This window comes from Narcine bancroftii, chromosome 5 (genome assembly GCF_036971445.1).
Source record: "Narcine bancroftii isolate sNarBan1 chromosome 5, sNarBan1.hap1, whole genome shotgun sequence".
Lineage (NCBI taxonomy): Eukaryota > Metazoa > Chordata > Chondrichthyes > Torpediniformes > Narcinidae > Narcine > Narcine bancroftii.
In genome coordinates, this window is record NC_091473.1 from 107,555,226 (window position 1) to 107,568,348 (window position 13,123).

At 41.2% G+C, this 13,123-nt stretch overlaps 1 protein-coding gene across 1 annotated transcript in view; it reads right to left on the minus strand.

Moving 5' to 3' along the window:
* Positions 1-12,277, minus strand: part of txndc12 (thioredoxin domain containing 12 (endoplasmic reticulum)) — a 46,973-nt gene extending 34,696 nt beyond the window's left edge. Inside the window, 4 exon segments of the mRNA XM_069938658.1 lie at positions 2,825-2,898; positions 3,010-3,062; positions 11,702-11,762; positions 12,152-12,277. Of these exon segments, the coding sequence (XP_069794759.1) occupies positions 2,825-2,898; positions 3,010-3,062; positions 11,702-11,762; positions 12,152-12,239 (276 nt within the window). The 5' untranslated portion in view covers positions 12,240-12,277.
* Positions 12,278-13,123: the final 846 nt, after the last annotated feature.

A 13,123-nucleotide genomic window follows, 5' to 3' on the forward strand; every position in this document is an offset into this window, starting at 1 on the left:
TAGTCCTAATTATCCCTCTTATAGTCAGGAGGTGCCAGTCAATATTAAGGAAGTTGAAATCACCCATAACTACAACCCTGTATTTCCTGCACCATTCCAAAATCTGCCTGCTTATCTGCTCCTCAGGCAAATTGGGGGGGGGGGGGGGGGGGGGGGGGGGGGAAGGGGGAGAGGGAAGAAGAATAGATTACTGTATTTTTATGCATATAACTCATGCATTACATGCATGTTATTTTTTTTTCAATCCAGTTCCTCCCCCCCCCCCATAGGCATGTGCGCACATACAAAAATATTTTTACATGTTGAAAGAATGCAAACAGTTTATAGCAGCCATGGGAATGACGCTCTGACAACTTATAGTGAGCGTAGGATTGTAATCACGGCAAGAAAGAACGCTCAATTTATAGTGGGCATGGGACATTTAGATCTTGGGTATATCCTCTTGGCATGAATGCCATGGTATTTCAAGAAACGAGATATTCTGGTTAGGGCACTGCACCTGATCAATGTTAATTACCCAGATCCATCCCTGAGGGAGGAGATTAACATATCAAGTGCCTCTGCTCTGAGACAACACAATTCCCCCCATGGCGTCAGTTTAATCATCCTCATTACATCAAATCAAACCATAAAATTATCAATTGTACACTATTTTTAAATCAAAATTGGCTTTAAAGAAATACTTTTTAAAATAATGACAGAATTAAAATCCTGCTTAATTCTGAAGCCTGTCTTCGATCTACTTAATTGATTCCTTTCCAAAGATTATTAAAGCGTTACAGGAAAATATCATCTATATAGTGGGTGACTGATACTTCTGGTCTGGGGGGGAGGGGGAAGGAAGTTGATTGGGTGTTAATTGTAGGAGATTAACTGACACAGTGGGATTATAGAATATGCTTTGTCTCATGTCCCAAGTAAATGTGAATTGCTCGTCAGTCATACATCCGGGCGATATATGCAAAAATATTTTTACCCAATTTATGATTTCCTGCACATTACATGTGTGTGCTCATTATATAAGTGAAAATACGATACTCTCAGTCCAATGATTGCTCCCTTCCTATTTCTGACCCACCCACACCAATTCAGTGGACACTCCCTCTGAAGCGTCCTCCAGCAATGATACGATCTCTCCCTCCCCATCACCCATCCTATTCTTTTTAAAACACCTATACCCCAGTACCTGCATCAGCCAATCCTGCCCTTCCTCCAGCCAAGTTTATGTAATGGCCACGCCATTGTAGTTCCTAATTTATATCTTTCTTCTCTTTCTGTCCAGTCTCCAAATGTTGCCTCTTACTTTCATTTGAAAATGTATTCCAAAAAAAAAAATCAAACAGATGTCAGATCAGATACTATTTATTGCCATGTAATAAAACAGAAGTGTCATATTACACAAAATTGCCTTTAGTCTGCCATGAGGCAAACAATTAGCATTGCCTGGCACCCCTTAGTCAGAGAAAAAGCAAAGAGCCCATGGATTTTCCTCCAGTGTTCCTGTTGCCACTCAAGACTTCAGTTCAAACCATCAGTAACCAGAGCTTAGATCCAAACCACCAACATAATGAGAAAACCTTCAGCACACAGGGCCCTCTTTCCCCTCAGCACCTGGATCCCATGAACCAATTTCCATCAGCTCACAGCTTGATCTCAAGTCATCAGCATCCTACATGGGTTCCTCACTCTCAAGTTGCCAATGGCTCACTGCATGTGTGCATCCTTCAGCTGCAAAGCCCCTCACTGGTCTGCCACCACAGACACCATCCTTAGGGTAGTCTCCGGTGCATCTCTTTATCATGCAGGGGTGTTCTCCCCTTAACTGGTGCCCTGTGCCAGTCTGATGCTCCCCCTGGAGTCTACAACCCCCTCAAAGCCATTGCCAAACACAGGCGCCACCATCTGGGCCCACACCTTACAGTACAGGATTTTAAATAAAACAGTCAGATCCTTCAAAAGCCTAGAAGCAAATAGCACTGGTGCTATTTGGACCCCGCAGGGGAGTACTGTATCTCCACTCCCTGCTCTCCCTGGGTCCACACCTGTCACAGCACAGCCATTACAGTAGCGCCACCATTTGTGGGGGGTTGGGGGGGGGTGTGCAGAGAAGTGTTGTCCAGATATGTAATGAAACCATATAAGTATTCCACCAAATACTTCCAACACTTCTATTTGCCAAGGAACTCATTGGTAAAATTATTTCCGAAAGTAACAAAAATTAACTATTAAAAACAAAAGCACTTCTTACAAGGGTTAGCTCAAAAGTAAACTTAAATTTTGTGGAAAACAATGAACATAACATACCTTCTTCAATAAGAGCTAGCAGAAGACATACATTTACTACACATCATGAAAATGCAAAGCAAAATGAGGGTACTTGTGGATGCAAGAAATATGGAGCAAAACTTTTTGGCCTATATGCTTTTTTTTCCCTGGCATTGAAGGTGATAGAACAAAAGAGGAAACTACGTGGAAGGGAAATTTGTATTCATGTCAGTCAAACACAATCACGTCAAAGCAAAGAACACTAAAATTTTCAGCATTTATTTAGGTCATTCTAGGCAGTCTCCAAATGCCTCCAACTTTGAAATATTCTTGCGCTGCTTGGCAAAGCCTTGCAGCAAAGCTCTTTCCTTCCCTAAACATGTTTCATCCGTTCAGTTTCCATGCCTCCCACGCACCGTGCCCCCACTTATTCAGGATTTCATCAAGACTATTCCCCACCCCTTAATGTGCTGTGGCCCCCAAGGGTCCCATATTACCTCACTGAGAATAGCTGAGCTAGGTAATCACATCAGAACAACTAAAATAGGGATGGTCTTACCTCTATGTTCACCATCACAAAGTTATGTGCCAGTTCGGAGATCTCTTGAGATTCAGCAAACTTAGGTTTCAGTGCTGGTAGAAGTAGGACAATTTACAAAAAGAAACTTGGTGAATAAGTGAAATACCAGACAAATAATGAATTAAAAATTAAAATGTTAGAATATTCCAAAATTGTGAACTTACCTTTACAAGCCTTACACCAGCTTTTATGAATAATCAACATCAATGGTAGACCACTAGAAATTAAATTTAAAAATTAATATGTTCTATGATTAAATATTGTACAAAAACTTACTTTAATGATTTAGAACAAAAGTTCAATGACCATTAGGTTATGGGGTTTAAATCTTGCAACCCAAAATCGTCTAATTGCTATAAATCTCCATCCCCCATACCAAAGACTTCAAAGACCTTTGTCTCTTTCTTGACAACCAGTTCCCCTTGATCATCATCTTGCACAATTTGTCCTCACCCTCAATAACTTCTCCTTTGACTCATGCCACTTCCTCCAAGTCAAAGGAGTGCCATGGGGCCCAGCTATGACTGCCTTTTTGTTGGCAATGTGCAGCAACCCATGCTACAAGCCTGTACAAGGGTCTTCAACTCTTCTTCAGCTTCACTGATGACTATATTGATGCTGCCTCATGCGTCCATGATGACTTTGTGGAGTTTATCCATTTTGCTGCCAATTCCCACCCTGACCTCAAATTCACTTGGTCTATTTCCCTTTTCTTCTGTCTCCATCTCTTTGTGGAGTTTATCCATTTTGCTGCCAATTCCCACCCTGACCTCAAATTCACTTGGTCTATTTCCCTTTTCTTCTGTCTCCATCTCAGGGGATGGACTCTCTATAGAGATTTTCTACAAACCCACAGCTACCTTGACTACGCCTCTTCACAACCTGTTCCCTGCAATAATTCCATTTCTTTCTCACAATTCCTCCATCTCATCCACTCCTAGACATGTGAGATCATCAGGAATGTCATTCTTCTTTTAAAAAAAAAGATGGCATTCCCTCCACTACCATCAACTCAGCCCTCACTCAGATACCCTCCATTACCCGCACATCCACCCTGCCCCCCCATGCACAAGGACAGAATCACCCTTGTCCTCACCTACTACCCACCAGCTTCCACATCCAATGCATTATCCTCCACTTTCCAACATTTACAACAGGATCCCACTACCAGACGCATCTTCCCCTCTCTGCCTTCCATAGTGAAGTCTCCCTTGTGTACTCATCCCTCTCCACCAATCACCCACCCTAGCACCTTCACCTCAGGCCGCAAAAGGTCTCACACTTGCACCCACACTTCCTCCCTCACCATATCTGGGGCCCCAAACAGGCTTTTCAAGTGAAGCAATACTTCACCTGTGTATCCATAGGATTGATTTACTGCTTCCAGTGCTCCCTTTGTGGCCTTCTCTCTACATCAGAGAGACTAGGCACAGACTGAGAGATAGCTTCGCTGAGCACCTTCACTCTGTCTGTACCAGTGACAGAGACCTCCCAGTGGCCAACCATTTCAGCTCTGTGTCACACTCCCATACACACATGTCTGACTATGCCTCATACCATCCCACCAAGACCACCCATAAATTGGAAGAGCAACACCTTTTTCCATCTGGGCACTCTCCAACTGGATGACATTAACTTCTCTGGTTTCTGCTAACCTGCTCTCCTTTCCCCCTCCCCCTGCCAGCTCTCTGTTCACCTTGCCATCCCTCCTCCCCCTTGCATGGTGTTGAGCCCTCTCTCCCGATCAATCTCCACCTCCTGCCTCTGCAACCATGCCTCCCCTTAATGTATTACCATCAACTTCTCCAGATTCCATTAACCCCATGTCCTTTCCCGCAGCTTCTCTATTCACAAAGGTATAACCCCCCCCACCGGAACCGACAAATTCTCACCTTTCCTCTTATGTCTTTCTGTCCATGTCTAATTATCACCTTTTGTCTAATGACCAATGCTCCTGCTCCCATAGGCTTTTTATTCAGGTTCCTATTTGCTTTTTGCTCATACCTTGGTGAAGGGCTCAGACTTAAAACATTGATTATATATCTTTACCTCCTTTAGAGGATTTGAGACCTGCTGAGTTCCTCCAGCTTTTTGGTGTTTTTAACTACAATCACAGTATCTGCAGCCTCTCATTTTTTGAGCCAATATAAATGGGTAAATGACTGCCATATAACATGGACAAATGTTACAACTACTTTTCCCATTTTCTCTTTCTCCATTTCTTGGTTTGAATGGAATTTCATAGAAACATCAGACACCAATCTTCATGCTAATCTTGATCAGGAAATCCCACAAACTAACCCATCTACAACCAGGAACCTCAGGCACGGACGCATCAAATTTCCTTCAGGGGTCTTAAGAGGAACATCAGAAATTGGAAACCTGGTTCCCTCTGCCAATTCAGGGACACCAAGATCATTTGTATCACTTCTATTACAAATCCTGTTAAAATAATCTAACTCAGCACTAACCATAAATCAAACCTAAACATTGTTGTTTATGTGATCCTACCTTTTTTTATAATTTTTAATTTAATACTTCACTGTGAACCATGTCAATAAAAATATATACAAATATTCATCATTAAAATATACAGTGACATTTTCATTCATTTCCTCCCCCCCCCCACCTCTTCCTCTATGTGATCCTACTTTTATCAGAAAAGACACTTGGAGATCTCAATCAGTAAAGTATCAATTCAAAGTTATTACAGAAAGTAAATTACAAAATAAAATGTCAGATAATATACCACAATCTGCTAATTTGTCGCAGAGTTTTACTGCTAATAGTTCTGAAGACTGTTCTCATTTTTGTTTCCCCCCCCCACCAATAATATAGGCCATTCTGCCCACCAAGAGCAATCCCATTAATCTCATTCATTCTTATTTCCCTGGAACACATTTTCTTCTCTTTTACTACTCTCCTTTGTTTTAGTGATTGGATTACTTAGTGTCTCTGTTTGCCTTTGGAGGCCAAAGGAAATCTTTTCAATCATTAAATCTTGTGCACATGACTATAAATTCAATCTCAATTGTACAGATGTCAATCAACGCCACCTGTTTTAGATCATCCACCAGAAATAATTTGCAGCAAAAAACATAGAAGTACAGGCCTCACAGTGCCCATAGAAGGAAAATTTTTGTGTTTCAATTCAATAATTTACAGCAGCCAACCAACACGCAACTAGAGCACCGAGGAAAAGAGTGGTCACAGAATGATCGTATAAATTCCAGGCCTAGGTCAATGGAAATATGGCCACAGCACTGCAGCAAAGCCATGGGGCCACCAATGTATCTCAATTACTTCTCTCTGTTGACAGGAACATGGAAGGTCAAATGAACATCTACTAATGTGAATGGACACAAAGTGCAATGCAACACAGGGTTCCTTTGTGTCTGAATGCTATACGTGATTCAGATGCTATTTGGACAACTCAGCAGCTAGCGTACAAAGTCAAACCATAAACTCAATCATGCAAGCAAATTGATATCATCCCTCTAGCCCCAAGACACTCCTCTTGGCTATCCATGGAACAGCAGAACAGAAAATACTCTCAGGAATCTCCTCCTTCATTTTCAGGTGCACACATTGTGAAGAGAGTTTGGGTTCAGTTGTGCACTTTCCCAATGTGAAAAATGACATGAGGAGAGTTTAATATAATTGTAACTCAGCAATGAATAATGAAAAAGTAGTGAAAGAAAGAAAACAGACCCTCACATTCAAAATTCTCACATTTTACAATGAGGAATTCAGGATGAAACTGAGTGGATAATGACTGCATTTTTCAACTGAATTCATACACACAAATGCAAGATACAAGCCAAAAATCAAAATCACATCACATAATGGTCCTTTGACTATATAATGCTCAGACTCATAGAATTTCCATTCCATTAGCCACATGTATAAAGATTTTGGCTTCATCAATGGTGCACACATTATGGGCCGAATCCTGGTACCAGTGTTTGGAAAATTACCCTATATTTCGCTGTACAAGTTGACCAGCAGATAAGTCAGATCCCCATTTCAGCCTCATTTTAATGTTTTTATCATATATCAGGAATACAAGTCAAACCCCAAAAATTGCAATGACTGAGGTGTTGGCCGAGGGTGGTTGTTATCATGGAGGCTCCAGCAAAACAATGAAAGTCTGAAGCAAGTTGTAAGTAAAAGTAATAGAAATGGCCAAGAAATCCAGCAACTGAGCTGGTGCGAGAAAATTTGAAATAATGTAGACAAGAAATTGGCAAGAGATTAAGAAAGAGGAGACTTTAAGTACAATACCAAAAAGGCAATGTTTGATGAGAAGAGGAATCACTCATTGTCCAGAGTTGGAAAATCACATATCAGGATGGGTATGTGAACAGGGGCAAGATTGCTACATAATCACACAAAATAAAATAAGAGCATTTGCACTGAAGTGGGCAAAGTTACACCCAGAACACAGTAAAGATATTGAAGCTACAGTAGGCTGATGCAGCCATTTCTGGTATTACAACAAACGAAAATTGCTCAGAAACTACCAAAAGATCTTGATCATAAAATTGTAATTTTCCACCAGTTTATTATACGTAACTGAGTGAAACACAAGTTTGCATGGGCAAATATTGGAAACATGGACGAAACCCCCATAAACTTTGTCATGATAGGTAATAGAACAGTGGAATGGAAAAGTGTTAAAAATGTGCAAACCAGAAACACAGGCCATGAAAGGACCAGGTTTACCATTGTGTTATCATGTATGGCCAACAAGAAGTTAAAACCCATGGTAATCTTTAAGTGCAAACTTAATCCCAAAATAAAATTCCCAGCAGGCATTTTTGTACATTTTGTTAGGTCTGCTTTGTTCATGAATGAGTGAGACAAACACCAGGCTGAGTCGAAATCAGGGTTCTTTGTTCTTTATTACCGGATTGTAACACTTGCGACTAACCATGTTAGTCGGAGAATGCATTCTGCCGTTATCAGCAAAATGGTGATTTTTTATACCCTTGGATATGTGCTTAGAACATCATCATATCATTACTTGTCCAATGACTAAAACTGTTGCTATCCTTTTCCTGCTAGCTTCCTGCCTCTCAATCCATCAATGTCTCTCTTATCTTGTAAGTACAAGGATGCATTCACATCTTGTTACAGCCCTGCACATTCCCATCTCATGATGTTTTACCTTACAATTTTCATAAAAAAAGGATAGATGGATGAAAATAGTGTAAAACTATGGATAGGCAATGTGTGGAACAGGCAGTTTTATGTTTCGTACCACTTAATGGAGAAAACTAAAAGATAGGCACTAAATAATATTTACATGACAGTTATCCCAGGTGGTTTCAAGTTTATATGGCAACCTCTCAATGTCTGCTTGAGCAAGCCATTCAAAGACCATATGCATGAAGAAGTGAATACATTGATGACAAGTGCAAAATAATCCTTTACAAAAAGCAGGCAATGCGTGCTGCATCAGTTGATATACTGTGTAACTTCATGCTCAAGGCATGGGACAAAGTTAAGGAAGAGACTGTGATAAAATAGTTTTAAAAAGTGCGATAACTCTTGTGCAATTGATGGCATGGAAGAGAATTTATTGTGCGGCACTGATGAAGCTGAAGCGGCTCACGAGATACACACTGGGACCCATAAACAGTGAGTATGGATGTGCTTTGCCATCATCTTTGCCTCATACAATGATAGTGATTTTGAAGGATTCTAAATGTGTTTTTTTTAATAAAAATTTCATTCTAATAGCATAAAAATGTTGTTTTTCCCCCCCAGGGTTGACTTGTACGCCAAATCAGCATTGAGCTTTTTTTTTTAGTTGAATTCAAGGACTCAAAAGTACCAGTATATCTAGTGTACAAGTCTACGCTCATTTTTTGAGGGTTTCAAGACTTGACTTATATGCCAAAATATATGGTAATTGTCATTGATTATTTTAATCTGCACCTAAAAGAACAACTTTGTGCTGCTCAATAGATATGATGGGAACATCCCCAGAGAAATGTAGTTTTTAAATCAACTTTATATTTCACGTTAATATTTTCTTGAAATTGCTGTCCAATCTGTACATAAATAGCATTCAATGCCGATTACCTTATCATTTTCTTACAAATACCTTTACCACAATGACTGAATGAAATTTCCCTTTCTTAAAAAAGTATGAGACCAGGTCACTGGGTAACTGTAAAACACACATATAATTTCCATAGCAAAGGAAAACATTACCTGTCCAGGAATGATTGCATTTGTATCATATTCTAATGTAAACTAAGTCAGGTTACTTGCAAAATATGACTGTTTGTTGTAAGTTAAACATGCTTAAAAGATAAATAAATGCTGAAAATGAATGGAAGAATGAGCAAATTAAATTTAAAATTGTATTTTTCTAAGTGCACATTGAAATGTGAGCAACTACAATGATTTTATAAACAGAAAAGAATATTTTTGAAGTCAAGTTTATTGTCATCTGATTTTACAAGTACAACCAGACAAGCCAGCGTTCTCTAGTCCTTGGTGCAAAACATCCAGACACAAATAAACACACATACAGACAAATAATATTGTTATGAGCCCAGAGGACCCCAAAACCCAGCAGCAATAGATATTCACCAAGACAAATGGTTACTTAAACAAAGGTTGCTTTTAATTATCTTTAAACATTAAAACAGGATCACACTTTAACTTTTCACTATTGGCTTAACTAATCTAACTTCTTTGGCTTGGCTTCGCGGACGAAGATTTATAGAGGGGGTAAATGTCCACGTCAGCTGCAGGCTCGTTTGTGGCTGACAAGTCCGATGCGGGACAGGCAGACACGGTTGCAGCGGTTGCAGGGGAAAATTGATTGGTTGGGGTTGGGTGTTGGGTTTTTCCTCCTTTGTCTTTTGTCAGTGAGGTGGGCTCTGCGGTCTTCTTCAAAGGAGGTTGCTGCCCGCCGAACTGTGAGGCGCCAAGATGTACAGCTTGAGGCGATATCAGCCCACTGGTGGTGGTCAATGGGGCAGGCACCAAGAGATTTCTTTAGGCAGTCCTTGTACCGCTTCTTTGGTGCACCTCTGTCACGGTGGCCAGTGGAGAGCTCGCCATATAACACTATCTTGGGAAGGCGATGGTCCTCCATTCTGGAGACATGACCCACCCAGCGCAGCTGGATCTTCAGCAGCGTGGACTCTATGCTGTCGGCCTCTGCCATCTCGAGTACTTCGATGTTAGGGATGAAGGCGCTCCAATGAATGTTGAGGATGGAGCGGAACAACGCTGGTGGAAGCGTTCTAGGAGCCGTAGGTGATGCCGGTAGAGGGCCCATGATTCGGAGCCGAACAAGAGTGTGGGTATGACAACAGCTCTGTATACGCTTATCTTTGTGAGGTTTTTCAGTTGGTTGCTTTTCCAGACTCTTTTGTGTAGTCTTCAAAGGCGCTATTTGCCTTGGCGAGTCTGTTGTCTATCTCGTTGTCGATCCTTGCATCTGATGAAATGGTGCAGCCTAGATAGGTAAACTGGTTGACAGTTTTGAGTTTTGTGTGCCCGCTGGAGATGTGGGGGGGCTGGTAGTCATGGTGGGGAGCTGGCTGATGGAGGACCTCCGTTTTCTTCAGGCTGACTTCCAGGCCAAACATTTTGGCAGTTTCCGCGAAACAGGGCGTCAAACGCTGAAGAGCTGGCTCTGAATGGGCAACTAAAGCGGCATCGTCTGCAAAGAGTAGTTCACGGACAAGTTTCTCTTGTGTCTTGGTGTGAGCTTGTAGGCGCCTCAGATTGAAGAGAATGCCATCCGTGCGGTACCGGATGTAAACAGCTTCTTCATTGTTGGGGTCTTTCATGGCTAATCTAACTTAACCCCCTTCTAAGTGCACATGTATGTAATATGTGTGTGCAAGTTCAGAAAAGTTCATTGGTTCATAGTCCAATCTCACTTCTCATTCCTCCAAGTTCACTGATTGCAGACAATTCTTACCGAATTTCACATTTATAAAGTTCACCAGGCATTGGTGCTTGAAAGGTAAATGTTTACCGCTCAGGAAGGTTCTTGTCAGTTTTCACAGAGAGATGTTGTTCGCTGGACACCTGTAACCAATTCCTTTTTAAATCAGCCACTTCAGTGTCTTGCTGAAGAAACTTGCCCCATCAGAGTTCTCCAGATGATGACCTCTTTCTTTCAGGTCACCACAGAGTTCCTTTTTTGTTTTTCTTATTTCAAGTAAACATTAGACAGCCAGTCCTCTCCTCTTGCATGAGCCACAAGAGCTGAACTAAGCACTCATAACACATCTTCCAAATGGGGTTTTCCACAAGCTTGCCAGCTTGTCCTGTACCAGTCCCAGCTGCTGACTGTAAAACTGCAGAACTGAATTCCCTCTCTGAGAGAAAACCCATTTTACTCCCTTTGCTTGCAAAACCACATGACCCTCTTATAACCGCAAGTTCCACTCCAGACAGTCTGCCGCTCCAACAAGTTCTTTCACCTGTTGCCTTTTTGTAAACGACAATCCATTAGTGAAGCGTCTTGGGCACTCTCCAAAGCTTTTGCAAAGGCTTTTGGCACTGATATGTCTAGCATTAGCAGAGCTCCAGTATTTTAAATAAGATCTGTTTTAAAATGTTTGTGTGTGACCTACACTAAAAATCCTGCCCCAATTTATCTCCCAAAAACATATCTATATACAAACAACATAATCTGCCACAATACTTATGCAAGACATCTACTTTATCTATAAAAATAAATAAATACGTGTTGCTTTTTACAAAAGAGACTCGGATGGTTAGTGTGAGCAGTTCCTTTGGTGTTTCAGCATTCTCATTTATGTCAAACTCCACAATCCAACGTGAACCAGGTGGCTTCCATTTCGTTTTACATACCTGGCTTCAGCTTCTTTTTTTCCATCATCTAGAGTCCTCCAGTGAATATGATCTCCAAACCCTGAAAAATAGATATTATTGTCAATTGTGTGTCCCTATTACTGTGAATTCCCACTTTCATCAGTTGAACTATGCTTTCAGACTCAAACCCTATGTGTTCCTGATTGTTAATTATTCCTTGATATTATCCGTGTGGACGGATGGGTCAATCGTGGGCGAGTCCGCAGGTTGTGGAATACAGGGAGACAAAAATGGAGATTAAATCGACCCATTCGTGGAACTTTTACTTGTCCTCCCTTCAATTTCACCTCATTGAAATGACATTTGGACCTCGCTCGTCACCACCGGCATCCCACCGAATATAGCTCAACGCGGGAAAAGGTTCATTCTCAGCTGCACAACTGGTATTCTCGGGCTTGCATCAGTGAACAAAATTTAAAACGGACCAACCTCGTCCCAGACGTTGCTGCTCAGATGCTTGGGAACAGATCAGCAAACTCCAAAGCACAGTGAGGTGCAAAACGACCGGCAGCTTCATGGCTCGTTCCAACCTAATGAACGCAGCCGGAGACCCAGCGGATGTGACGTCACCAGTACCGCGGAACGTCCGGTTCAAACTTCAAACATCGTCCTGCCGCCAATCCCCAAATTAGTCTGATAATCACCATTTTTAAGCGTAGCCTTTCGAGGAATTTATTTCCAGATACACAAATGCCATGGACTTGTTCATGTACCATTGAAATTTACCTTTCCCCTCTTAAGTTTCCACGCAGCAACTTGTCTATTCCACAAATAACAGACCCCTTGAAACCAAAGTTAATCCGGACGTGCATTACACAGATATTATTAAAACAACTTTTAAACCAATATTTCATCTCCCTGCAATTCAAAGTTTCTTACCTTCAAAGTAGATCAACCCCGCAATGGAATGGAACCTTCCCCCACTTTGGATAATAGGCTTGGAATCCTGAGATGTGCCACAGCGATTTGTTATTTATATTCACACGTAATTGACTCCGAATGAAGAGGGATGGTGATCATTTTTGCAGGTGACACAAAATAAATAATAAAAAAGGAAAGTTAGGTGATAAGGCCATATTGATGAATTGATAATGTGAGCAAAGCAACAACAAATAAAATTAAATCCTGATTGAAGGTTTTTGGCCCGAAACGTCGACTATCTTTTGCTTTCCGTGAATGCTGCCTGCCCCTCCAGTACTTCGTGTGTTTTCCAGTATCTGCAGATTTCTTGTCTCAATCCTGATTTGTGCAAGTTGACACATTTCAGAAGCATAAACATGGCATGGGTGGACACTGAGAATGATTGGAACCTAGAGTATGGAGCAACAGAGAAAACTGTTCAACGATCTCTGAAAGTGATAGCACAGGTAAAACGGACAAACAAGATGCTTGCCTTTCTTA